Source organism: Thamnophis elegans, chromosome 12 (genome assembly GCF_009769535.1).
Source record: "Thamnophis elegans isolate rThaEle1 chromosome 12, rThaEle1.pri, whole genome shotgun sequence".
Taxonomy (NCBI): Eukaryota; Metazoa; Chordata; class Lepidosauria; order Squamata; family Colubridae; genus Thamnophis; species Thamnophis elegans.
This window is the reverse complement of record NC_045552.1, coordinates 20613699-20641625: the sequence shown is the minus strand read 5'-3', so window position 1 is coordinate 20641625 and position 27927 is coordinate 20613699. Positions and strand designations below refer to the sequence as shown.

The following is a 27927-nucleotide window of genomic DNA, read 5'->3' as shown; positions in this document are numbered from 1 at the left end:
TACCCATTATAGCCGGCTCGCGACCAAAAGAGGGAGAGGGGCGTCGGCGGTTGCCATGGGGGACGAGGGAGGCGAACGCGCCTGCGCGCGCGGGCGCGGATGGGCTGCCTCGGGCGCGCGCGCCGAGTCCTCCGTCAGCCCCGCAGGGAAGGAGGGAAAGGCAGGCAGACGAGTCGGCCGGGCGGCCGCAGAGGCGGAGAAAGCTGAGGCAGTTCTTGAGGCGCTCGCGCTGCCACGACTTGGCCGGGAGAAGGTGGCCGCCGCCGCCGCCGCTCCGCGAAGGTGAGCGAGGAGGGAGGGAGGCAGCCCGGTGACCCCGCCAGCTTTGCCCTTCGCGACCCCCGCCGTTCCTGGGCGGCCCGTGGCGCCTCCCGGGCTTCTCCTTCCCCCCCCTCCCCTTGGCTGGGGGGGGGAGGGGCGGCGGCCGGCTTCTCTCTCTCCCTCCCTCCCTCCCTGAGGACCGGCTGCTTTCCTCTCCCGCCTTCCCGCTGCAGGTTTGGGCGCGGGGGGGGGGTGTCTCTCCTCCTCTTGTCATCGTCCCCACAACAATCCCGCGAGGTGGGCCGAAACTGTGGAGAACGACTAGCTAGCCCAACGGGGGTCTTTTAGGACAACTCCAGCCGCCTTTCCAGTCCTGTCTTCCTAGCGCATCAGTCCCCGTTGCGAGGGAGCCTCCATGGGCAGGAGTAGTATACCTCCTCCTCACCTGGTTTTTATCAACAGTAACAGAGTTGGAAGGGACCTTGGAGGTCATCTAGTCCAACCCCCTGTTCACGCAGAAGTGAGCAGGGGGTTGGACTAGATGACCTCCAAGCTACCTTCCAACTCTGTTAATTGTTAAGAAAAGCCCTGCTCTGGGGCTTCTTCCTGAAGGCCCAAGGATGGAAGAGGGGCTCCTGGGGGTGACTCTGGGACTCACTTGAATTCCTGCCCCAACCAAACCTTAGGCTCTGTGTTCCCCTTTCTTCAGTTTTCAGTTTAGCTCTTGGAATTGCATAGGACGCTAACCCAGGGAATGTCTCTTTTCAACCCCAGGGTTTATTTCTTCGGTAAAAGCTGAACGGGTGGGGGGTGGGGAGAGAGAGAGCTGCTCTTTTGTGAGTCACCAACCCCTCTCCAATATGACCAGGAGGTTGAGCCCTTCTACTGTCCCATAATGAGGAAATCTCTTACTTCTAGGGGCTCTTGTTCATCTCTTTCCCCACCCCCCCACCCCCCTTGCTCTTTCAGTATTTGGAGGTGGTGGGGTGGGGTTGCTCCAGGACGCGGTGGCTCAGCGGCTAAGATGCTGAGCTTGTGGATCAGAAAGCTCAGCGGTTTGAATCCCTAGTGGCGCGTAACGGAGTGAGCTCCTGTTTCTTGTCCCAACTTCTGCCAACCTAGCAGTTTGAAAGCATGTAAAAATGCAAGTAGAAAAATAGGGACCACTTTTGGTGGGAAGGGAAAAGCGTTCTGTGTGCCTTCGGCGTTTAGTCATGCTGGCCACATGACCACGGAGATGTCTTCGGACAACGCTGGCTCTTCGGCTTTGAAACGATGAGGACCTCCCCCTTGAGTTGGGAACAACTAGCACATATGTGCGAGGGGAACCTTTACCTTTACTCTTAGGGGTTCTTGTTCATCTCTCTCTTTCCTTTTGCTCTTTCAGTATTTGGGGGTCGGTATGGGGTTGCTCCTCTTTCTCATTCTTTTTTTGTGTGTAATGTCTGTTTCCTCTTGTTCTGCTTGGCATGTCTTACTTTTCCATGCTCTCCGCTCCTAAAGCCAAGTGTTGCTGGCTCTAGCTACAACAGGTAGTTCCTATTTAGCAACCATTTATTGTGATGATTTACTCAGTTCTTAAGTGAAGGGTCATTAAGCGAAACCAGCCCGTGTTTCTGATGCTTTACTTCGGCTTTCCTTTCTTTTGCAGATCTGTGAAGGTGGAAAATGTGAGGATGGGTTGCCAGGTTCCTTTTTCCCCTTAGGAAAGATATCCATATCTGCAAAAAGTTGCTATATGAGAACTACATTAATTCTTTATTATATTTGCTATCTCCAGTTTCTAGTCTACATTGCTTGTTTATGTCCTTCTGCTTTTCAGACACAACTAGTCTTTTTAGGGGTGAGGGGCTGTTTATCATTTGAAGGAGATTTTCCTTTATTTTTGATGCTTCCACTGCCACACGGATACAAGTTTATTGCCAATTTATTTTTATAGCTTTCTTCTTTTTATAATAATTGTTGGACTTAATTCTTCACTTTTTACCCCATCTATTGATTGGCCTGATTTAATTAAAACAGGAAACTGATTTCATACAATGTGAATGAGCAATCTGAAGCCCCTACTTTCTGGAGGGAAATGTTCGGATGATCCACTGACCTTACTTACCATAAAGTGGTTGATTTGTTTTTCTTTCCTGCCATGTGGGAAGAGTGAGACTTATCCACTGTGTAGTGGGCATCTGACAGAATAACACTTTAGTATTCTCTTTCGAAGCAGCTTTGGTGAAGGAGGAAACAGTGCACTAGGGAAAATAAACAGTCCTTCTATTAGGAAAAAATTAAGTGCTTGCCCTGCCTTAGTCAGAATGTATAATTTCCTTATTCATGAGTGTGGAGGGCTGACGGCACAAGCAAGTACGTCACACAGATGGTGATTTTTAAAATGCTTTAATCCTCAAATTTTGAGGCTTGAGAAGGTAAATAGTTTACCTTTTATATCAAACTCTGTACAGTCACATGTCCCTGAGTTTAAGGCTTTGATAAACTTCTGTTTATTAGCATAGAAATTATATTTTACATTGTTCAGTTTCATCCCTTTACTAGTTTCTCAGATTCATGAATATTGGATAATTCTATTGGATTACAGTAGTAGTCACAATCATGTGCCCAACCATATCACAGAGTCAGAGTTTGCCACAGAATCAAGGATGTTCAGAGTCAATTTTCAACCCACAAATTGAGATCTATCCTCAGCCATATTGAAGAATGTGCTAGGCAATTGATTCCTCTGCATGTGCCTTTCTAATTTAGAATTCTTCAAGTTGAGCTCAATTCTATTTTTCGGAGATTTTTTTTTTTCCAACTTCCCATCTAACCTTGAACTCTGGAATCTCTTGTTGGTCTATCATCCAAAGGCTACCAGGCCCACCACTGCTTAAGTTTTGGACAATAAGCAACTTTAGCTAGATGCTACCACCTAGGGGTTGAAACCGATAAACTCTACTTTGACAAGGTTTGTTTTGCTAAAACATAAGTTTCTTCTGTTACTTTCAGCAACTTTTCCTAGCATAGCAGATTGATTCTAGCAGATTTTTTTATTAGCTTCTTGTTTCTTCTGTTGCATAACACTGAAAAACAAAATCTCAGGAGAATACAAGAATATACGTATAACATAGTTTTCTTTGGAATCCATGATGATCGGTAGTCTACATTAACGGTAACAGTGCTACTGGTATATGTTTGCTGGAAAAGGATACTAGGGGAAAAGTAGGGTTTTTAATATGAAAAAATATGCATAGTTAATAGTTTTACATGACTGATTGATAATTCTAGTAGGTAAAAACATTAACTTAATTTTTCCATTGAGGGACCTGCTCAACACAAGGAATCTATAAATTTATAAAATCCCTATCTTCTGATCAAATATATTAGTCATTTTATTCATTTATTAAAATAGACCAGTCATGAGTGAATTTAAATTCTATTAAGCTTTCTGGTTCTCTTGCAGTTGTTGGTATATGTTAATCTCTTTGCAAATGCAAAAACTGAAACAGAAGCTATTGGAGCTGGCTTATGTCATCTCAGTTGGGTAATTCCTCAAAGCAAGAATCCAGCATTCTGGACTGAACACAGCACTTTTCATCTACTAATTCACTATGTTTTGTTTGCATTGTAGATTTCTTGGTAAATCAACATTTTATTTCTGTTAACGATCTTTATAGTAGAAAAATCACTTTGCATTCCCCTTTTTGTTAAGGGAGATTGTTGAAATATGGCTCTTTAATCAAGGCCTTAATCTGTTTACCAAATTAATTCAGTTCTCTATGTTCTTCTCTTTTTAAATGTCCTTCCCACTCAGAGAAAATGTAATGCACTTTTAGGGAGTTATAATATAGAAATTCACATTAAAACACTCAGTTAACAACTGGGCTTCTCAGGCATCTCTGTGTAAAGAGGAATAGCCTAATTTGCAGTAATTACTTTGACTATAGAATCTTTCTCCTATGGCTACTGAACACTCGGAAAACCTTAATGCTGGGGTATTATAAGTTGAAATATTTTGGAATTGTGAGTCATCAAATTCGCAATGTGATCATAGCTGCAAGTTACTTTTCATTCTTTCTTCAGAAATACAGACTGCCCCAATGTTCTCTGAAGATTTTTAACTTCATTTTTAACATTGCTGAATATTTCTTTGTATATATATGTTTTTCTCCTTCCACCCACCTGCTTTCCTAATTTTGGCATCTAGGCAACACCCAAGGTCATCATTTGGCAATTCCTCCAGATCCTTTGCTGTCAGTAGAAGCACTCCAGGAGCCTCCATCTCAGACTGACCTGGTTTACCAGGTATCAGTCATGCTCCAGGCCCTGATAACCTGCAACTCAGATTATGCTGTGATTGTCCTCCAATGAAACTGTTAGAGGCTGGCCCAGAATCTGAAATATGGGTAGTAGCACCGTCATCTGGTTAGTTTGCTAAAAGGAACAGCCTGTTGGGAACATATTACGTATGTCTGTTCTGAGCAAGCAGCACCCTGAATTTGATCCACGCCAAATTCAGAGGTTGCTCTGATGTTTTAAAACTCAACATGTTTGGTTTCTGCCTTATGCCATCTCTCTGGAATGAGGGCCCCTCCCCACATTCAAAGAGCCTCCATCCTATTAGCGTTTCAGGGGCCCTGAAGAACTAGCTCACCCTTTGATGAGGCTGTTTGCAAACCCTTTTTTTCCTTTGCTCCCATCCAGTTTCATTTCTGCCATCTTTTTTTTGCCTCCTTGTTTTTAAATATATTTAACAATTCATAAATTGCACAAAGTCACTGGGAGTTGGGCCACATATAAATTTAATAAATGATTGTTGTTTATGATTGCATAATGGATTGAATATTGGAAATTAGCAAAGATGCCTATAATAAATTGTATTTATTAAAAGTCCCTCAAATGTGATACTTGAGACATTGTGCAGAAATGAACTGTCTCAATACAGATACTTTGATTGCTGAATGCCCTCCTTGCTCAGTTACAGTTTGTGTCTTATTAAGTCTGATGTAAATGTCTTGTTTAACAAGCAGGACCTTTCTTGAACTTACACATTTTCATCTTTTGTTTACTTCTAAAGTTTTGTTACCCTACCTAGGTGTTCCATCTGTAGCAATTTTAACTTTTATTGTGTTTTTTTTTACTTTTCTCCTAAATTGTTATGTAATCGCAATAGCAATAGCACTTAGATTTATGTACCGCTTCATAGTGATTTTACAGCCCTCTCTAAGCAGCTTACAGAGTCAGCATATTTTCCCCAACAATCTGGGCCCTCATTTTACCCACCTCGGAAGGATGGAAGGCTGAGTCCACCTTGAGCCTGGTGAGATTCGAACTGCTGAACTGCAGCTAGCAGTCAGCTGAAGTAGCCTACAGTACTGCACTCTAAGCACTGTGCCACCTCGGCTCTAATGTTATTGGTTTTAATGTAGTATTTCTTTTTGAGGCTATTTTTAAATATGTCTTTTAAGCAGGCCTGTCAAACTGGTGGCCCACGGGCCAGATGCATCACAGGCCACGCCCACCCTGGCCCCGCAGAGGCAAAAGACATCACGATATGTCACGTGATGCGATGGAGTTTTACACCCGTTCTTTAAAGTAATATAACTAAACTTCTATTGTTATCCAGTTGTGACTTTCCTTGAAGGGCATGTGAAAAGCATGGTAGGCCAATATTAATATTCTGGAACTAAAAATGAACAGGTTGTAACCTTCCTTCCCGAGCACAAATCAAATGCCATCATTATGGAGACCATGCATTCCAATGGGCAGGCAGAGGGACGGAGAGGAACCCTTTGCCAGGTCTGTTCTCCTTTCCGTCTGGTACATGTAGTAGACAGGCACTTAAGTAAATTGTATCCACTCTGTTGGGCCAGCCAACCCTTGTCTTTAAATGCTCTTCAAGCACATAGTGAACCACAGTGCTTGTTATTAATTTTTATGCACAGTGGCACAGGTGTCATACCCTGTTTCCTTGAAAATAAGACCTCCCCTGATAATAGCCCAATCGGGCTTTTGAGCGCATGCACTAAAATAAGACCTCCCCTGAAAATAAGCCCTCCCCTGAAAATAATAACTAAGCCCCTGAAAATATTGCAACACACCAGCAGCCATGAGGTGACCACACTCGTCGCCTCCTGCACCTCAAAAATAATAAGACCTCCCCGAAAATAAGGCCAAGTGCTTATTTCAGGGGTCAAAAGAATATAAGTCTTATTTTTGGGGAAACACGATATCTGAGGGGCTTTAAAATAAAAAGTTCATAGAACTGGTTAATTTCTGATAATTAAATCATTAGTGAACATCTGAGTAGTAAATAGAAAATATGGTATTTTAAGAGCAATGGATTGTGTGAAAATCAAGTTGACTGTTTCTGAAAGCTATTTAACTGGTATCCATTATGCACCTTTTATTAAGCTTTTATTAACATTCAGATTGCAAAGGAATTTAATGTTTAAATATCAGATACTGGGTCCTGTTAAAAAAGTATTCTGTAGCTTATTATATTTGGTGATCTATAAATTTTCAGGCCATGGTTCTATTTGCTTTTGTCTCATAGTCAAGAATGACAGGATGCTGGAGGAGCCTGTCGCCGAGGAGCTCAACGGAGCCCCTCTTAGAGTTCTGGTCTGTATATCTAATTAAGATCAATAGATATCATCCCTTTCTGGCAGAAAGGGACAGGCAGAAGCTCAGGTGTTAGGATTTATTCGTAGTTCACAGCCCTTTTCCTTTTTTTTGGGGCTGCGAACAGAGAATAGATCCAGCGTAACTGAGCTCTTATCTCCAGCCAGTTCTTCGCAGCTGCCTTTTTGCAGCCCTAGACAGCCGACTCCCACACTCAGGACAATGATAAATTGTTTTTAAGATAATACGAGCGGGTCTCACTTCTGTGATGTGTTTTTTTTTTTAACTATCTAAACACCAGCCTTGTTCTTCCTTTGAACTTCTCTGCGCAATTGGGATACAAAATGGCGTTTTTACTGTGTTGGTGATTGATGACGTAATTAACTGGCTTTATTTCCCCGGAGACCGCTACTCATTAATGAGCAAAATCTACAAATAATTTATTGAGAACTGACCAGCTGAAGACACTGTTTATCTGTCTATTCTCAGATTTTATCTATAATGTCTCCCAGGTCTAAACAGGCAAAAAAATCCTCCCCCCTCGTGCTTAAAGAACTTGTTACCAAATCGCTGCCTTTGTCTCCTACGCCATCTACTGGAGATTCTTTGACACAGGAGCTTCTCTTTCAAATAATTAATGACTTTAGAAAAGAAATTAAAGAATTTGTGTTGGATTTATGCGATAAAATACAGACCAAAATTGCCCAGATAAATGCGAATATGTTTGAAGTCACGTCTACTTTAACAGATTATATTGAAGAAATGGAGACGAAATTGGAAACTTTGGAGGGGGCTAATTTTAATTTGACTTCTAATATTCAAGCTTTACAACAAGAGATTATTAATAATCAAACACAACTTACAATGATAAATTATAACAGAAAGGCGTTTGCAATAAGAGTCAGAGGACTGCCTGAAAAGAAAGGAGAAAATTTGAAACAGACTTTTGTAGAAGCTTTCAGCCAAGTGGTGGGAGGTCCGGGACTTAATTTTGATTGGAATATTCGAAAAATCTATCGCCAAAATTCGCATGTAGCAGAGCAACGACAGCTTCCAAGAGACATAATTATATATTTTTTCACAAGAGAATCCAGAAATGCGATCTCACAAAAGTTTTATAATAGCAGGCTCCGAATCGATGGCCACGATTTGTTCGTCTTTAAAGATATCCCGCTTCAGATGCTGCAAGCAAGGAGAGGCTATACTTTTTTAACCCAAGAACTTAGAAATCGTCAAATAAAGTATAAATGGGAAGCTCCAGTTGGAATCACAGTTACATTTGAAAATCAAAGATTTCGTATTAATTCTGTTTCGGAAGCTCGGGACTTTTATTATAAAACTCTGAAGGCGGGGCTTCTTGACTCACTCGGAAACGCGGAAGGACAAGGTGAAGGAAAGACAAGCAGCAAGTCACTTGGTTACAAGAAGGAGGGAGTTGTTCTCCCCCTACTGGAGAGGCAGAAGAGCGGAAACTGAGGATTCAGTTATATTTTCAAAGCAGCGGGACACGTGGTTATAAGGCAGAGGGTTGCCTTTTCTTTCCGGAAGGGCAGAAGAGTAAAGAATATAGACCCAGCGACGTCTTTAAAATACTTTCTAAGCTTTTGGACTGATTAAAACTTTAGGATTTCTGTTTGGTATGAAATGGTAAAGCTGTGTACTGATGAGGAATGGAAAGAAGCATTGCTTATTCTAGACAGATATTATACGGGACTTTTACAAGACTTATTTGAATTTCAATCCAAACTGCGCATGAAGTGTTTTCTGTGAGGAAAGCGGGGACTAAGATTTATTTGAATTGCGGTTTGGGATGAATGGAGTTGGGAAGAGTGGGGCAGAAAGGAAGGTGGAGCGGGATATTGATGAAGGGATCTTGGGATTGAACGAACTGGTATGGATTTTGGGCACACATTTTACGAATTTACATGTTTGAAGTATAACATAAAAAGCTCAGGATTTTAAAGTGAAGAGCGAGATCCTAATCTTATGCAATTTGGGCTTGGGAGGAATGGAGACGTGAAACGAAGGATAGGAAGATGAGTAGCGAAAGTATGAAGATAAATTGATTTTTGTATAAACTAATATTTGAATATAAGGTTAAGAAAGGCTATCTGGAGAGTCTACAGGAAGATGGGGGTAAATATCAAAGAAGTAAGGGACGAGGACAAAATATAAATGGAATGATTCACACTGTTTAAATTTTAAGAATGATGGGAGGCTGAGCATAATGCAAAAGATTTTTCAAATTTTTTTTTTTATTTACTTTTTTGTTTTTCTTTTTTTTCTTTTTCGGAGTGTTCTTTTTATTTTATTTTCATTATTATTGTTAATAAGATATTTTGAAGGTGAATGGTACTGAACTGTGCCGGGTGTGTGACCTGGGAAGTCGGAGGGGGTTAGGGAGGGGGGTTCATTGGGGGTGGGTGGGTGGGTGGAGATATAGTTTCAATATATAGAATAAGAAGAATACACTTGTATACTGTTGTTCCTTATCTTTTCTTTTTATTTTTCTCTTTTTTTTTCTTATTGCTTTTTTCCTTTCTTTTTTCTTTTTGGCGTAAGGAATAGAGAAATGCACCATAGTGAGAAGTAGAGGAAAGGAAGAAGGAGAAGTAAGGAGGGAGGAAGAGGGGAATGTAAGGAGGATGAGAGGGGAAGGAGGGTGAGGAAGGCGAGAAAGGAAGATAGGAGGGGAAAGGGAAGTAGGAGGGGTGATCGTTGGAGGGAGAAAGGAAAGTTGGAGGGGGAGAAGAAGGGGTGTATGAAAGCGATAGGTTGGGTTTATGAGTTGTGTTTAGGTTGGGGTTTTTTTTTTTTCTTACTATTATATTATTATTATTGCAAATATCCAGTATATAAGTGAATGTACAAAATTGAAAATGAAAATGAATAAAACATTTAATATAAAAAAAAGAAAAGAAAAAAAAGATAAAATAAAGATAAAGAAAAATAAAATAAGAAAAAAAAATAGAAATAAAAGAATGACAGGATGCTTGCCAATTTGCCTATCATGATGTAGTACCTATTTCTGATGCTACAACATCAACCTGACTACACAGGCCTCCATCTAATCTTGGAATGTCTTAGGGTTTCTGGATTCCAGCAGATTGCATGTCATGTCCTGTCTTAGACAAAGGCTGATTCCATATAGAAAGTCAACAGGTTAGAGCAATGTTTCTCAACATTGGCAACTTTAAGACATGTGGACTTCGTCTTCTAGGCTGGCTGAAGAATTATGGGACTTGCGGTCTACATATCTTAAAGTTGGTAAAATTGATAAAACTGTATTAAAGTTTAACTGTATTAAAGTCTGTTTGCTTCTGAATTCAGGACCTATTAGGTGTCATCAGGATCTTCTGCAAATCCCATTTGGATTTATTATAATTTTTAGATGCAGTTTTTCAAGATAATTTCCAAAAGCATCATGCAAAGCATATAAACAAATAAGAAACAATACTTTAAAAAGAAAAGAAAAAAGCAAGAAGCTTCTAGATCCTTTCCAGAAGCTAGCTGGTGGTAATAATCTTGTATGTATGGGAAAGAAAGAGAGGAGACGTCTTCCTTTGTCCAGTATCAGTTTCTTGTAAATGAGCATGTGTCATTTCCTGGAAAATTTAGTTGCTCATCTCTAAAATTATTTTGGAGACAAAACAAAAATAAATTTGAAATACATTGGTTGGATGTAATTGACTGAGTCATGTGACATTGGGGAGAATCTATGATATATGTCAGATTCCTGCTAGCAAAGCAAAAAGTTAGGGGAGAAAAGAATTCCTAATATTTCCCCCCCCTCTGTGTCATACGTGCTGTCTTAATTGTCATTTCTTCCTGAAGGAAAGTTGGAAACTCAGAAGAGCTTTGTTTGGTGGATCAGAGATATTCTTTAATCTGATCCACATTTACTCCTTGACGCCCCCCATCCCTCCCATCATCAGAAAAGTAGCAGATATTTCTGCCCCTAGAGCACAGGATGAGCTCTAATGAGTTGTCCTTCTCCTCCCCATGGAAAAGGGGGTGATCTACTGATCTACTGTTTCTTGGATGCACTGAGATCAGATTGTACAATCTGTTCCTAGAACCTTCATGTGTTCCCTGGAAGGCTTAATTTACTCTTTCAGAACGTGCACTTCCAGAGGTGGTTTGTCTGTTTCCAGAATGGATTTTTTGGGGAACAGGAAATGTGTTTTAAGTCTTTGGATGCAGCCCAGTGCATGGGAGTCTTATTTAGGCCTGTCTCACGATAAAACACTGAGTATTTTGTTGGAAGAAATGTCCATCTGGGTCCAGTTCCAAGTGAAGAGAAAGACACTGGAAACAATGGTGGCTGTTGGGAAAGATGGTTTTAATGGAAGACAGGATCACATGGTTTGAGGTCCTGGGCAAAAAAGGGAAGAGAGCCTGGGTTTTATGCCCTCTCTGGGCTTTTAAATTTGAGCTTGTATTCCGATTGGTTATCAGACTCCCATGGGGCCATGCCGGAGTAACTTTGTAGGTTGTGTTTTGAGTCCCAAGTTTGAGCCTTGCTGGGTGATGATGTAATGAAAAGGCTTTGGGCCATTCTTACTATGGCTCTGCCTGAAGGAGGTAGATCTTTGTTATGTAGAATAGACTGCCCCAGGCCTTAATGGCCCATTACCAAAGTGGAGGGGGGTTTGAGTTTCTGCCTCCCTTTTAGGGGAAATATTCTGCCCTTTTAATATTTCCTAAAATATTCCTTTTTTCTAGGAGCCGGGTGGGTGCTAACTCCCTACAATTGCATCAAGCTTATTATTCATATCTGAATAAGCAGTGACTCCTTCCTACACTAGGAGTCAACGAATTGTAAAAAGAGCCAGGGTTACTACTCTAAGATCAGACTTTATTTCTGCACATAATGACTAAACCATTAAAAACAGCCAAAAATAAGAAATGATAGAAAAATATCTCCCTTACTGTTTTTGTTCTCTCTCTCCCCTTCTCTCTTGGCTCATTTGAAAGACTCTTCCTACAAGCGCAGAATACAGAGGCAGAAAGAAGCTTTGAATGGACAGTGATTAATGATACAATGAAGGCCTGGAGTGATAGTCAGTCAGACCTTTATAGCAGTGACCTAGAAGAAGAGGAAGAAATGATTTTTGGAGAAAACGAAGAAGACTTGGAAGAGATGATGGATTTAAGTGATCTTCCTACCTCACTCTTTGCTTGCAGTGTTCATGAAGCAGTATTCGAAGTTCAAGAGCAAAAGGTAAAGAGTTTTAAGAACAATAGTGCTGTTGGCAAATGTAGTTCCAGTTTATTAAAATTAATGTAAAATTTATTGAAAATCAAATATGGGGCTTTATTCAAACAATGTATGCTTCTTTTACCATAGGGTAAAAGATTAATACTAGTTATTTTATTATACAAATGGGTGAATTATATAATTAGATAGCATATAAAAAAACCAAAAATTCTGATTTCTGCTCCTAACCGCAGTCTAGAATATTGCTTTGGGATCCAGTATTGAGTTGTAACTCTACTTAGAAGTAGATTACTGCATGCATCCTCAGATATATTTTAAACAAGTGTTGTAAACTTTCAGTTCTTTGTGGAGTATCTGCTTTGTAAGCAAAAATCCAGGTTCACTTCTTGATATTTTAGAGATACCTAATAAAAACCGATTCCTCTTTGAAATCACTGCCACCGAGTACAGAGCGTATAGCTCAATGTAATCAGTTGTATGTAAACAAAAACAGTTCATTTTACAAAGATTCACAAATGTTGTGTAGTCATTGTGTGGTTTGGTGCTGGCATGGTAAAATGGGTGAAATTTAAGGATGGCCACAGGCAAATTTTTCTGGATCAGAAATTTCAACTTGCTCTCTTCCCAGCTGATGGACCACTGGAGGCTTATGATAACATCACCCAGAAAGGGAAGGATTGAAGATTTTTGGCCTTTTTCAATTTTGTTTTACTTTAATGGCAGTAGGAGGCTAGTCATTCCCATTTCTTCTTTTTAAACGGTTTTGCATTCCCACAGAAGTTATAAGTGAACCAATCAGGTATACAATTGATCATGATGAAGGGAACCATGACTTCGCACGATGAGAACCTAATTCATTATTTTCAGTTCCAAGCAAATTGGGAAGCTCCTAATTGTGATTTTTTTAAAAAATTAGGGCACTCAGTAGACACTTTTCTAGTAGTTTAGTTTATTCAATTGAAACACCACCTGATTCCACCTGGTCCCATAAAATGAAACAACAACATAAAAACAGAATACAATAATTATAAGAGAATAAAACAACAACCGACAAAAAAACCCCAATGGCAGAACTGGTAACACTACCCAATCCAGCAGGGGCTTCAACCTCATAACCCAAGGTCTTGTGAGGTTTGCCAGGTCTTTTAAGACTTTTTGGAATGCCAGTAGGCTGGTAGCCAGACAGATATCAAGTGGGATATCATTCTAGAGGGCAGATGCCATGACAAAAAGGGCACTCTTCTTAGGTCCCTATTGATGACATTATTGTTAATTAGGAGGAAGGCACATGGAACATGCTAAATTTGTCAGATTGAAGTGGCTGGGCTGAGCATGGAGTAAGTGGTCCCTCCAATAACTATTGTTGGGCTTTATAGGTTATAACCAGCACCTTGAATTGCATGCAGAAGTTGAGATGTGAAGTGAGGAGGTGTTAGCCTTGTGAGGTAGTCCATTCAGGGAACATGCCCAGATGAAATAAATATACTTTATTGTAATGTTATTTCAACAGAATCTTGCAAGTCTGAAAGTACATTCCTCCCTTGTCACCTTTGCAGCTCAAGAAACTAGGGTGGGTCCCTTCTGAGACATTTGCCATGTTGCCATTACTTTTGCCAGCTTTTTATTACAGCACTCCCCAGACTGCTGTCTCCCAAGGTCATTCCAACATACCATTGCACTGGGACTCCAGTGACTGCCTGAAGGGCTTCCCAGTCCAGGAAAGAGCACAACTGGTACACTAGAGGAAGTTGTGCAACTATCTTCCTGGGCACACCTGCCGCCTGCTCTCAGATTAAAAAAAAAACACCCTCCTCCCTTCTTGGGGTCTCAACTGGTGCAAAACCTGGTTGGGTACAATTCTCGGAGGGGATCCCCCCCCCCCCGGCCCCAGACCAAACCAGGCATCGGTCAAACAAGCCAGGTCAGCATCCATCCATAGTAAGATCATGAATGAAGGCAGCTTTGTTGCATCCCAACCTGGCATTCATGGTCAGCAGCTGGAGCCCAGGGCCAGTGAGGATACAGTAGAACTGGATGGAAGCCAAGGGCTGGACAGTCAACTGATTTGAAGCTGTGGCCCCATGTCCCCACCCCTACTTCCCTCTGCCATCACTCTTATCACAATAGTACTTAGACTTATATACCGCTTCATAGTGCTTTTATAGCCCTCTCTAGGTGGTTTACAGAGTCAGCCTATTGCCCCCAACAATCTGGGTTCTCATTTTATTGACCTCGGAAGGATGCAAGGCTGAGCCAACCTTGAGCTGGTGAGATTTGAACTGCCAAACTGCAGCTAGCAGTCAACTGAAGTAGCTTGCAGTGCTGCACTCTAACCACTGCGCACCTTGGCTCTTTCCCTTCTCCCAGTTAAGGCACATTTGCCCAATCTTCCTTCCACCTACGACACACACAAATCTGATCCAGCACCCTACAGCTATTTTCCTATGTACGGGATGGATGCTGTAAACTGGCCTCTCTTGCAGGAATTTCTTGTATGTCTTAGAATCCAGATAGATTAACTTCCATATCATACTTCAAAGCCTGATTCAGTTATTGGATGAAAGCTGCCTTGAGGCCATGCTTAGCATCAAAACTTTTCATTTGGAATTCAGTTTTTCAAAGAAACATATTATTTATTAACAAATCTCCCTCTTTCATAGAACCAAAGCATATCATAATTCTCAAAATTTAAGAAATTTAAATATCGCGAGGCAGGGTTTTTTTCCCTATCTCCGTATACTTTTCTCTAAACTATTTAAGTTTTTGTTGAAACAGAGAGAGACTGAACCGCCAAATGGAACACACTTATTACTTTTCATTGTCCTGACAGTCATAAAGCAAGGTTAATCACGCGTAGGCAGGCATGTTTCCATGACAGCTCTAGTTGAGGCTGAATTTGTTTCTGAAGAAACTGGGACTTAATTGTCTATTATACTTTGGTGACAAAACATGTTTTTTTCTTCCTTTTTTCAAGTGCGGTGTGAAATACAGTTTTAAAGGAGCTCTGTGTGCTCATTTATATTCATGAAAGAAATTTAGAAAGCGGAATAAACTTTTCCAACATCTTATTTAAAGTCTTTTAAAAATATGATTCATTGCAATATAGATTGCTTTAAAGGCTGTTGCTTAGGATAGGCATTATTAACTGAATAGGGAATAGTCATATTCACTAGTTGGAAAGTTGGACTGGATCCAGAAAGAACTGGTTGAATCCTCACTAGATAGTGGACTTTACTCTTAAACTCATTTAGCTTTCACAGATCCAAGGACTATACTTTAAATCAGGGTGGGGAATCGTGGCCTTATTATGACTTGTAGACTTCAACTCCCAGAATTCCTGAGCCAGCCTGCTGGGCCAGAGATTGTAGTTACATTGTTTGATCATGCTATAACTTTACTAAATAGTTATGGCCATTTGGGGCTTTTTTTACATCAGAAAGAAAGACAGGCAGATAAATACTGGACTATGGAGCGGATTGCTCTCAGAATGTAGTTCTGTGCATGTTTACCTAGAAGTGGATTCATTGAATAAAATGCAGGTTATTTCTTAGATATTTATAGAAGAGCTAGGCCAGCGGTTCCCAACATGGGAAATTTGGTTTATAATGGGGGAAATTTGGACCTCGTTTAAACCAAGTTAATGGCCTTTTACGTGGGGCATGGCCAAAATAAGGTTGGGAACCCCTGAGATAGGCAATGGTGTAGGAAATGAATCTGGCCCTTTTAGGAACTACATTAAATACAGTGTTGGAAACAGAATAGCAAAGATAGTTCTATTAGATATTTCCCTCTGGAAAGGAATGGACTAGGCCAGTTTGATATAAAGGCATCAGAATAGAAACTGGGAGGCCGAGATATCTAGTCCTGCATTAGGCACAAAGCCAGCTGGGTGAACCTTGGGCCAGTCACTTTCCCTTAGCCCTAGGAAGGAGACAATGGAAAACCCGAAAAACCTTGCCAAGAAAACCACAGAGACTTGTCCAGGCACTCTTCAAGAATTGGACATGATTGTCGTAGTATGTATGTTATTTGTTTTTCACTTTGGTTTCTATGGCGGATGAAACACCAGGACAGTCACACTGTGTTCGATATACTTATATGCAAATAATAAAAATATATTTTTTTAAAAAAGAATTGGACACGATTGAACAGAAGGGAGTGGGGGGGGTGAGGAATGGAAACTAGATCCAGAGTGAAAGAATAAAAGGAGTGGCTTGATATGGGGGAGGTTTTACCCAGAAGCAGCAGAAGGGATAACATTATTAGGGAAGGATTCCGATGTAAAGACATGTTCTGTGTTTTTAGAACACCTGTTTCCATCCAGAGATTGCCCAGTGGGCTGGGGTGTGGTTTCCAGAATTACTGGCTGGCCGGCAATCCCAACCCAAGTAGAGAAGGCTGCTTTAACATGTGGGACCCAAGAGCCTGGCAATGGAGTGGGATAGAGGCCAAGTGCTTTTGACACAGCAGTCTGTTTCCTTGCACTGGGTTAGGATCCAGGACAACACTCTCTGTTCCTGAGATGGGATAAAAATATGGAATTGGGATAGAGGAGATGAATTTGAAAAGCTTGTGTAATAACCCACTCAGAGCCTCTTTAGACTGAGCAGAATAAAAATCCAAATACTGGAAGTTTATGTGTGTGTGTATGTAGGTACTGTATATGTAATGTATATAATATATGTATGTATGTATGTATGTATATTTATTAAATGCATGTACATTTGTTAAGTGAATGTTATCCCGTTTTACGACCTTTCTTGCCACTGTTGTTAAGTGAACCACTGCAGTTGTTAAATTAGTAACACAATTAAGTGAATCTAGCTTCCCCCATTGACTTTGCTTATAAGAAAGTCTCAAAAGTTGATCAGATGACCCTGGGGCATTGGAACAGTCATAAATATGTCAAGCATATTTCAAACTTTTTTCAGTGCCGTTGTAACTTTGAATGGTCATTAAATGAACTGTTACAAGTTGAGGACTACCTATATTCTGCCTTTATTTGTTCAACTCAGGCCAGTGTGCAAAATGCTCCCACCTCCTGTTTCCCCCACAATAACCCTGTGAGGTGGTTTGGGTTCAGAGAGAGAGGGGCTGGCCCAAAGTCCCCCAGACCGATAATAAAAGTTGGACTGTGCAATAATCACACTCTGAGGGTAGGAAGGGAGCCAGCTACTAAAAGTATTCTTTCATCATCTGATGAAGTGGAATCTAGCCTTTCCTTCTGTAACAAAATATCTCTGTCTAATGCATTTTATGATAATTAGCATATATCTGTTCGAAGTTACGAAATATCCTTGAGAGATGCCAGGTTTCTCTTGAAAACATACAGCATTGCACTTCTCAAATAGTGGTCATTGATGGTAGCATTTGATGTTTCCTTATGTGATACATTGTCTTGTTGCATGTGTTCATCTTTTTGCTTTTTGTACATAGTCAATGACAGAAATAGAATTTGATCTGATTTGATCTTCCACCATCTGAAACCAGCCTTGCCTACATCCTATCAAATTATTCTGGGATCAGTGGCCTCTGATCTGCTTTATTTCTAAGTTTGAGGAAAAGATACATTAAAAAAAATATCTTGTCTGACTGGTGCTTTCTGCTAACTTGGTTTTTAAAAATGAAATAGCCATGTTTAAGGTTTCTACCTTACTCTAATATTATTTATACATACCTGGAATGATGCCCCCTCCCCCATCATAAGAATACCGATTTTGATTTTGTATCCTGTGTAGCACATTTCTCTTTCGACACTCGTACAGTTATTTTTTTCCTCGTTCATTGCATGGAGCAAAGAGGCAACAACCAATCATGGGAATGTTTCATGGCGAAAATTAACCTGCTTTGATTATGCTGATCTGGTTCCCTGCAACCCTTTTGTTCTCCCCGTAATTCTGATTTATTCACTTGGCTACCTCTGCAGGATACTCCCTCCGGTGTTCCAAAAAACAGGGTGCACAAGGTCGTCTTGGTCAAGCATACCTAGCTAGAGATGATGCAGTGCTAGAGAACTTCCTTTTTTTTTTTTTTTTGCAAGGGCTCCTTCCTTCTTTTAATTCATAGGCCCACTCCCCTGACCTTGGCAGTAGGGCGGGGAGAGCCCTCTTGCACTAGGGCCAAAAGGGAAGAGGGTGAATGGAGAAAGAAGGTGGCATTTATTTTTGGCTGCACATCGCCCTGGGCATCCATAAATGAGAATTTCTTTGCCTCAGTGATTCTGCCAAGGACACATGTAATAATAGGTGGCTGTTTAGCTTGCTGACCTCCAGAATAGACGAGGGGGAGAGCGGGGAAAAAGCCCAAGAGTCCGCCCAGCGCTCTGGGAAAAAGACTGATAACATGTGGCCATAAATCAGATATATGTACACTTTTTAAAGCAGTTGGCTTAACAGCTTTTAGATGGAAGAGGGGAATTATGTAATAGCTGATGTAATAACATGCCAGGCGGCGGCTGGTTGACTGGCTGGGAAATCATGAAATGTAACAGGCTGGCTTGTATTTGTTCTGTCCGTGGAGTGGGCTGGGGTCTGCGTGAGTGAAGCAGACCTCGGCTTTAAAAGGCTTCTTTTCTGCAGAAGTGGGATAGTCCAGTATTTCTGTTCAGTAATAGGTAATATTGTAATGGCTGTAAAATGAGTTATAGGAGTTGATCAACTATAAACATTACAAATTTAATGTTTTCTCGCTGCATCATTTCTGTAATCGAAAAACAGGTCCTCTTTCTCGTGAAGCTCTGTGGGCAGAGAGATTTCCAGAGATCTATGTGACCTGCATTTGTGATGTTAGTATGGGGTTAAACATGCTCCAATAGTCACCTAAAAGGGCATTAATACAGCCATTTCCATCTCTTGCCACTAATGGAAGAATGATTATACCAGATACTCCTACCCCCTACCCCCTACCCCCCCTTTTTCTAGAAACTTCATATTTAGCCCTATGTGTGAAAAAATAAACCTCTAGTAACAATGAGTCAGGCAGATGTGTTCAATGCTGGTGATTCATGAAATGGAAATGTTAAGAATTTAGACCAGTTTTTCTCATCCTGAGCAACTTCAAGATGTGTGGACTTCAACTCCCAGCATTCCAGTTCTGCTGACTGGGAAATTCTAAATGTAGATTGTGCTGCATGGTTAACAAGGCAAACTAGTTTATTTACCGTATTTTTCGGACTATAAGATGCACCGGAGTGCTTTTATAAACCTTCTGCACGTCCATTTTTGCAAAGGGGGCGGGATTTTGGTAGGCCAGAAATGCTGTATTCAGTGTATAAGATGCACCCAGATTTTTACCCTCTTTTTGGGGGGAAAAGGTGTGTCTTATATTTTGAAAAATACAGTATTTATTTAGCATATGATATATCATACACAGACTAGCAACATGTATTAACATTTCACCTAGATTAGACAAAACACAATAAAATATAAGTGTTAAAAAGATCTATGTTCAAATACCAACATCTAAGCCAGCTAACCACTGAAGCACAACATTGTTTATATTTTTTAAAAAAATCAGATACTGGGCCGGTATATGTCCTCAGCTTATAGCCAATCACGATGTGATCTTCAGTTTGATATAAGACCCTGTAGTCATCCTGAGGGGAGGATACTATGCCCCATTTATACAAAGTGTCCTGACAAACGCAATATGAGGTGCGAATCTTATTCAGGATTGTCCACTGCTGACAGCCAGACTACTCTGTACTTTCCTAACTCTCAAAATTACATGATAATGAAAAGGAACCCCAATACATGGTAGGTTAGCAGACTTGGCTTATGCAGAGGACAGGCAGTTGACTTGATAGAGCTCATCAGTCTGGGTTCTGGTGAGTTCTGCCACTGTTCTGTTCAACTAAGTTTGTACATTGGATATAGGAAACATTAGACAGAGAATTAACAAGATTTTTGGGATTGCCTGTAACCATATATGTATGAAAATGACCACAATGCCATTATTTTAGGGATGCCTCCAGCATGTTAGTAAAGAAAGAATGGTAGATATGCAAATATTAAGGAGGACGTGGTGGCTCAGTGTCTAAGACCCCCAGCTTTTTGATCAGAAAATTTGGCGGTTCAAATCCCTAGGGCCGCAAAACAGAGTAAGCTCCCATTACTTGTCCCAGCTTCTGCCAACCTAGCAGTTCGAAAGCATGTAAAAATGCAAGTAGAAAAATAGGGACCACCTTTGGTGGGAAGATAACAACGTTCCATGCACCTTCGGCCTTTAGTCATGCCGGCCACATGAGCACGGAGACGTCCTCGGACAGCACTGGTTCTTCGGCTTTGAAATGGAGATGAGCACCTCCCCCTAGAGTTGGGAACAACAAGCACATATGTACAAGGGGAACCTTTACCTTTATGCAAATATTGACCATATTTAATGGTAGCAGGTAGCAGCACTAAGCTGTCCTTGACTTTTCAAGGGGAGAAAAAGCCAAGCAGGATCAAACCTGGTTAGTACCTGAATGGGAAACTAGGATATCCCAGACTATAGGATAGATGTAGGCTGAGAGAGGAAGCTAGCACTAAGGTTCACTGATTAATTTATTGTTTCAGAAAACAGGAAAGAAAGAAAATAATTGTTAATCCCTCATTTTTGGAAATAAAAAAATCTGTATAAATAAAAAACCTTCCATTAGTCAGTAAGATGTACAGCTATATTGGACATGGAGAACATGCCTTTTTTAATTCTTCAGTAAATCTTCCTTGGTTTAAGAAAGGAGTCGCCTTCATGCACATACTGTATTACATTTATTTTTCTCATGGCCAATATGATCTTGCTTTTAGGGTTGCCAAAATGCTCAGCTTAGCAGGTCAACATTGGAAATACAGTACAATTCTGATTGCCCTTACTACTCAGGGATCAGTCTAAAATGCATGCAGTGTGGCTGTTTGTTGGGAAAACAACATTAATACTCATTATCTGGATGAAGCAGCATATGGTACTGTATCTGGAAGGTAATAGGATGAAGGCCGTTTCTTTTTTTCTGACTTAGAGAAATAATAAACGCTGAGGAATTCTTACTAAATTCTGCTTACACCGTGATTCTTATCTGCCTGTGAAGGATCATCAATTCTAAATTTGGAATGCTGGAAGAGAGAAACTGTGATGATGAGAAGCAATTTTTATACCAAGGTAGTCATTGAAAGGTTTCACTAATCTTGGAAAGGCAAGATTGCAACCATAGGCAAGTTATGTGAACTCCGCTGTTATATGCTGAAATTCATCATTTTTAATGCGGAAGTCCTCAAACTTTCTTGGTTCGTCCTGCCCTTAGTGTCTCAGTAATTTTTTCATGACACTCCTGGAAGTTTGTGCAGTATCCATTAGAAGTCTGTGTTATTTTCCATTGCTCCTGTGAGTTAATTGTGGTAGCCCGAGGCACCTTGGCACATGGTGTGAAAATCATGGGCTTCGTGGAATATCCAACTTAAGTGCAATATGTACAGATATGAAAATTAAATGAGCTTAATGCCTTGTACAAACCAGTCATCTGTGAGAGCAGCCAACTACTTGCCTTGAAGCAAACAAAAAGGGCATTTTTCATGTTACAGATTCAGCCTGGTCCAAGTAACTCTTAGTTTTGCAAATCTGAAACTTGGGTTCAAATGCCTGTTGTGCTAATGTCACTGGATTACATTTAAAATCTATAATATCTCGACTCCAATGTTTTATTTCATGGGATTCCTATGATTGTGACAACACTGTAAAGCAGGGGTGTCAAACTCGATTTCATTGAGGGACGCATCAGGGTTGTGTTTGACTTTGGGGGGGGGGTTTGGCCAGGGGGCGTGGCCAGTTTGACATCACTCATCAAGACTCTTGTTTTGGCCACAATGGCCTCCTGCAGCTCTCTGCCAGTGAAAGCGGAGCCCAGGAGCTCTGTTTTTGCTGATAGAGCACCACTTTCGCTGTTTGCAGGCCAGGCCCACAGGCCAGATCTAAGCACCCTGCAGGCCATGGATCCAAGGGTCTTGAGTTTGGCACCCCTGCTGTAAAGCATTCTCAGATAAAATTTCTCTATATGCATGATTCATCTGCAACCATGTTAAATTCATAGTGAATTAAAAGGCTTTCAAAGTGTGAATTGCCATAACAGTTAGTTGTTTAATGAAAATCTGATGGATGCTCATCATACTTCTTGCAGATTATAGTGGGTGCATTATTGGTTGGTCTGAAGGGTCAGGTCGAGACTGATCATCCTGGAGAAGGTCTATCTGTGTGTTTGCTAGGAGTCAATTTCGACTTGATGACATTATTCAATTACTGTATATATTTTACTCTAGAAACAATAATAATGATAATAGCAACCACTAGATGGCAGTATGAACATAGCATTATATGCTCTTTTGAATACAGGTTATTTAAATGCAAGAAAACCTAATTACATGAGCCTGTGTTTTTCCTGTAGATATTGCAATAAAAAGTAAAAAGAAAAACCAACTAAGCAACATTCTAGGTAAGTTTGTGTATTGAAGTAAGCTTTGAGATACCTTTGTTATGTATTTTTTTCTCCTATCCTTAGGAAAGATTTGAAGCACTTTTCACAATCTACGATGCTCATGTTACGTTCCAGTTATTTAAAAGCTTCCGAAGAGTAAGGATAAACTTTAGCAATCCAGAAGCGGCAGCCAGAGCACGGATAGAAATCCACGAGAGAGATTTCAATGGGAAGAAATTGAAGCTATATTTTGCCCAGGTATACATGTTTCTTAATTGACTCCCCAGCTTTCTATTAAAAACAGAAATAGTTCCCAGGGACCCTCCTCATCTCTGCTCCATATCGTCTACTAGTACAACAGTTTTTATGTTAGTTAGTTAGCATAATTATCTTGCCTTTTAAATGTCCATTTGAAATCCTTACTGGCAAACCCTGCCTACCTTGTGATGCTCCTGAGGCAAAAGAAGCTGCTTTCATAGGGTACCTGTAGTCCTTTCACCACAAAAACAGGCTTGGAGAAGTTACCGTATTTTTCAGAGTATAAGACGTACCCTTTTCCCTCAAAAAAGAGAGTGAAAATCTGGGTGCGTCTTATACATTGAATACAGCATTTTTGGCCTCCCGAAACCCCACCACACTTCGCAAAAATGGCCGTGCATAGCCTTTAGGAGGCTTCCAGAATGCTCCTAAGGGCTGGGGAAGGCAAAAATGAGAGAAAAACAGGCTGTTTTTTGCTCATTTTTGCCCCCCAGTCCTCAGGAGCACTCTATAAGCCTCCTAAAGGCTATGCATACCCCCCCCCTTTTTTTTTTGACAAAAATGGGCTGTTTTGGGGAGGTCTGCAGAGTGCAAAAATGTTTCTTTTTATTTGCCTCTTCGAAATCTTGGTGTGTCTTATACTCTGATACGTCTTATACTCCGAAAAATACTGTAAATGCATCCTTCATGAATAACTCGTCAGGACAGCTGATGAACAAAGTCGCTAGAGAAAATCCTGTCTATTGGGAAGTCATCTGCATGTGGACCATTATGTTTTTGCAGATGTGCTGTGATGTGCTATATCTGAATGGTCAGAAAATCAGGAAGTCTCAGCTTGATACTACAAGCACACACACACAAGGCCACGCACAGTATTCTGGGCTTGGCAAAAAAAAAGATTATTTTTTTACAGGATATTATTTCTGTGCCCTCAATGGGAATATATCTGCTGAACAAAATTCTGCATTGGTGACAGGAAGGGCATCCAGCCAGTAAACACTCAGCTCCATTCAGTTGTCCAGAGTCTACCCCGCAAGGGATTATGGGGTCATTAAAAAATGATAATGATGATTTCTGTGCCCTGCATCAGTTACGCAGGATTTCTCTCTTCTTTATTTCCACTGTGGTAGTCCTACAAATAGGCAAGAAATTCTGCAGTGTATGGAATCCTACACTGAATCTTCCCACCTTCTTTTCAAACCCTTCTCATCTGCTCAGAATTCAGCAACATTTGCCATAAAACTGTAGGCCTGTCCACATGGCTATATAGGCTATTAAAAATATTGGAAGGTGACCAAAAATTCTACTTCATCCATGGCAGGAGATAAAAATCTTAGCACTGATTCAGCAGGGAGTCTTTAGCAGCTTGCACAGCTGTAAAATAAAATAGGAATGAACTTTCTTGCTAGAATACTGAATAAGTGGCTACTTAATGGATGGTTACTTAAATATATCCTTAATTTGGCTCAAGCAATATGTTATTTACTAACTACCCTGGTAATTGTTTAACTCAAATGGCTAGAAGAAAATTAACTGTGCACTTAGAATCCAGTGTCTTGTCCAACCGGTGAAATGTAACCCCAAATAATCTTTACAGCTTTCCCAATTTTGCATCCTCTAGATGTAATATATTATACAACTCCCAACATTTTTAGTGGAAATATTAAAGGAGAAAGCAGCACTAGAGAGACTTTGTAAAAAAAAAAAATCTGAAATATTTTGTGCCTTACTGTTCTGACAACCTTTGTTCTTTCAGGTTCAGGTGCCCAGTGAAGTGGGAGACAAGTCTTACCTTTTGCCCCCCAAGCCTGTCAAACAGTTCCTGATCTCTCCTCCTGCATCCCCACCCGTAGGATGGAAACCGAGTGAAGATGCTACTCCTATGATAAACTATGACTTGCTTTGCGCTGTTTCAAAATTGGGGCCTGGTAGGAATGTTTTATTTTTTCCCATGTTCTGTACTGATGCACCTGTCTCTATTCAAGAGTATAGTCCTGAGGAATTCACCTCTGTCAAAGATGAGGATGACCCATTTTAGATAGTTTGAGAAGGGAAATGGGCATGTTTGTAGAAGACTCAGGCTTCTTTGTAGGCTATTAATGAATATGAACTTTGATGGATGTTATATACATACATACATACATGTGTGTGTGTGTGTATGGGTGTGTGTGTTCGTTCCAGCATAACTCGGGAACGCACTTGTGTGTGTTCCAGCATAACTCGGGAACGCACTTGCTTTCTGGAAACAAATACTGTGGGGGTAAGACACCCCTAATATACCTCGGGAGAGGGGATGTTCTGTTAAGATATAGTCTGTTGTGCCTTAAAATGGCTTCTACTGTACTGACGTAAAATGACTTCTACTGTACAGCGCAGTGGAGTTCCCATGGTAATGGCTTCGCAATACTCCACAAGGGGGCTCCCTCTGGTAAGGGGGAAAATCCAACATTAGAAATTATGTTTGGTCTGGACATTTTCAACAAAATATAGGTGTACAGATACAACTTTTATAGGGTCTCACAGAACAGTTGCCATATAATTGAGCCCAAAGCCCCCAATATAATATTTCAAAACGCTCCCTGATAACATTATGTTTCAATGGTAACCAACCAATTTTATTGTATTTATTTTGTACAATGACAATAAAGACTATACTACTAAGATGTCATATTTGACATTTGCTGGACTATTTGCTATGCTTATCATGAAAAACTGCTTTTAACTTAAAGAGCTCTGAAGCTGGAAGAGGCCAAGGTCCACCTAGGCTAACAAATTATGTTACAGATTGGCCAATTCATGGAGCTCACACACATAAAATGAAGATTAATTGGTTTCTTTTATTATGACTTAAAGGATATTTCAAGTCCTTTAATGGTTACTAGCTGATAACCCAGCGTTGCTCGGGTATTTATTTATCCTAATCCTGTATTAGAGAGGAAAAGCCCTGATTATCCTTCCCCAACCTGGTGCCCTTGAACTGTATTGGGTTTGAAATCCCACAGCACAGGCAAAGGGGCATTGATGTCTAATATCTCTGGAGGGCCCCAGAGATTATCAATCGGTGTACAATAAGTATGATCATTCAAGAGCTTGAGATGATGTGCCCACCCAGGTTTTGATTGTGGCACCACTCTTGCTCCCAGGCAGAGGAGACAAGACAGGGTGGCTATAGTTACCTGTGAGACTCTGGTGGCTGGAAGAGATGCTGTTCCACCACAGAGTACTGCATTTCAGACCCTATTTGTAAAGTTGGACATAAGAGTTCAAAGGGGACTGTTGCCCCTATGCCAGCCTCCTTGCTGCATGCAGAATCTTCGTTAGAGGATTGCCCGAACCAGGAGCAGCCCACCCCTGAATTAGAGGCAGCTTGGGGATGTATGGTTACCATGGCAAGTGTACAGCAAGCGGGCTGGAGAATTCTGGGACTTAAAGTCCATACATCTTAAAGTCGTCAGGATTGAGGAACGCTGGTATAAAGAGTTGCTTACCATGTCCCATGTCTGTCATACTCTCTAGGGGAAAAGTACGAGCTTCATGCTGGAACCGAATCCACTCCAAGCGTTGTGGTCCATGTGTGTGAAAGTGAAACTGAAGAGGAAGAGGAAGTGAAAAATCCCAAGCAGAAGATAGTGCAAACTCGGCGCCCGGACCCACCACCCACCTTAATAAGTGAAACAAAAACTCTTGAATGTATGCTAGAAGTAGGAGGTGGGATGCACTACTGATTCGAAGCTATTTAATCATGGCAGTGGATGATTACTCCCATTTGCATTGCTGCATCCTGTGTAGCAGCAACGGACTCCTCTTGCTATCATCTCACATCAAGAAGACATTTTGAAGAGCACTTTAATTTTTAAGGTCAACTTCCAAGATGTAGCAAATCCGCTAGGCTGCCAATCCTAGGAGAGTGCCATTTCTGGTAATCTATGTTACCATCCTCTTGGTGTTTGTAAGGCTGAAGGAACTTGGCTGCTGCCATTTGTATATGGGCTACCACATGGTTTTGTATGTGAGTCTTTCATGCATATTTTTGTGTGCTGGTGTATACCATGAATCTGATTCACTTGATGTTCTAAGTAATCTAGTGACAAATTATACATGTAATGTACAATGTACATTGTTATGAGTAGGAGAATCTCAAACTGTTTTTGAGGTGATAGAATCAAATATTCAAGCAAGTTTGTTTTTGTGGTTTCTGGGGTTTTTCTTTTCTTTTCTTATAGGTGCCATAGTTGTGTGTGTTGAATGTCAAGGTATTCTTGTGAATTGGTGTAAGACAAAAACAAATTGGGAGTTGTAATACTTCTTTTCTGCCCACTGCAATTAGGAAACTTAAAAAATTGAAATGCCCATAAGGATACAGTGGAGAATGGATTCATTACCTTTGGAGCACATCTTTTTGATCTGTAGTTTTCTACCTACTATGGTTATGTCCTACATGAGATACAGTATTTCGAAAGCAAGGAGTATCTTCTCCTGCAGCTTGTTCTTCATTGTCCGTTTTCAGAATATTCTGGTTGGCCAAGCGAGTAGATTAGCCCTCTCGATCTTCACTTTCCCGTCACTGTAACTGTTTTCCATTATGTATGTATTTATCATTTCTACGATCAGGTCACACATGCTGTGTCAAGATGTTTAGCCATGGCTTGTTCTACAAGCCATAGTAACCTGGTTTATTGATGAAGCTAAGCCAAAAAGAAACCAGCTGCAATTATGTCTTATGCAATATGTGAATCAGCCTGATGTCTTATAGAGAATGCAAGTCAACATTTCCCAGTGAGCTTCTGGTTGAATTGCTTGTTTATTGCCTGATTTTCTTTTTCTCCCTGGGCATCAAATCATGTAGCTTAATTATATCTGAGGAAGTAAGGAAAGAGGTACATCAAGATAACTTGCATTCTGCTGTGCAGGAGGAAGGTGACCGTTCAGGTACAGAAACTTGAGAAATAAGGTTAGACCAGTTGTGCAAATTGTTCTCTATGCCTGCCTTTCTCTTCCCAATGTCTTTCTGCAAAATACCACTTTTATTCAATTATTTATGTAATACTACATGTCTGAAAGTAAATACTTTTTATGGCTGAAATAAATGGAAAAACAGATACAGGAAGTGTTGGGTTCTACTTTATCTCTATAA

General features: G+C 40.7%; 1 protein-coding gene across 1 annotated transcript; it reads left to right on the top strand.

Annotated features, from left to right (window-relative positions):
• Positions 1 to 35: 35 nt before the first annotated feature.
• RCAN3 (RCAN family member 3) lies at positions 36 to 27890 on the top strand. Its single transcript, XM_032228213.1, has 5 exons — positions 36 to 282; positions 11851 to 12097; positions 22620 to 22793; positions 24550 to 24721; positions 26310 to 27890. Exons 1-5 carry the CDS (start codon positions 56 to 58, stop codon positions 26516 to 26518), a joined length of 1029 nt encoding a protein of 342 aa, XP_032084104.1. The 5' UTR covers positions 36 to 55; the 3' UTR covers positions 26519 to 27890.
• The last annotated feature ends 37 nt before the right edge of the window (positions 27891 to 27927 follow it).

Bases quoted from the DNA above. Each gene is read 5' to 3' on its own strand.
- RCAN3 (XM_032228213.1), top strand. From the start codon at position 56: ATGGGGGACGAGGGAGGCGAACGCGCCTGCGCGCGCGGGCGCGGATGG. The intron at 12,098-22,619 runs GTAAAGAGTTTT...TCCTATCCTTAG, and splicing joins TCGAAGTTCAAGAGCAAAAG to GAAAGATTTGAAGCACTTTT. The intron at 24,722-26,309 runs GTAGGAATGTTT...CATACTCTCTAG, and splicing joins TGTTTCAAAATTGGGGCCTG to GGGAAAAGTACGAGCTTCAT.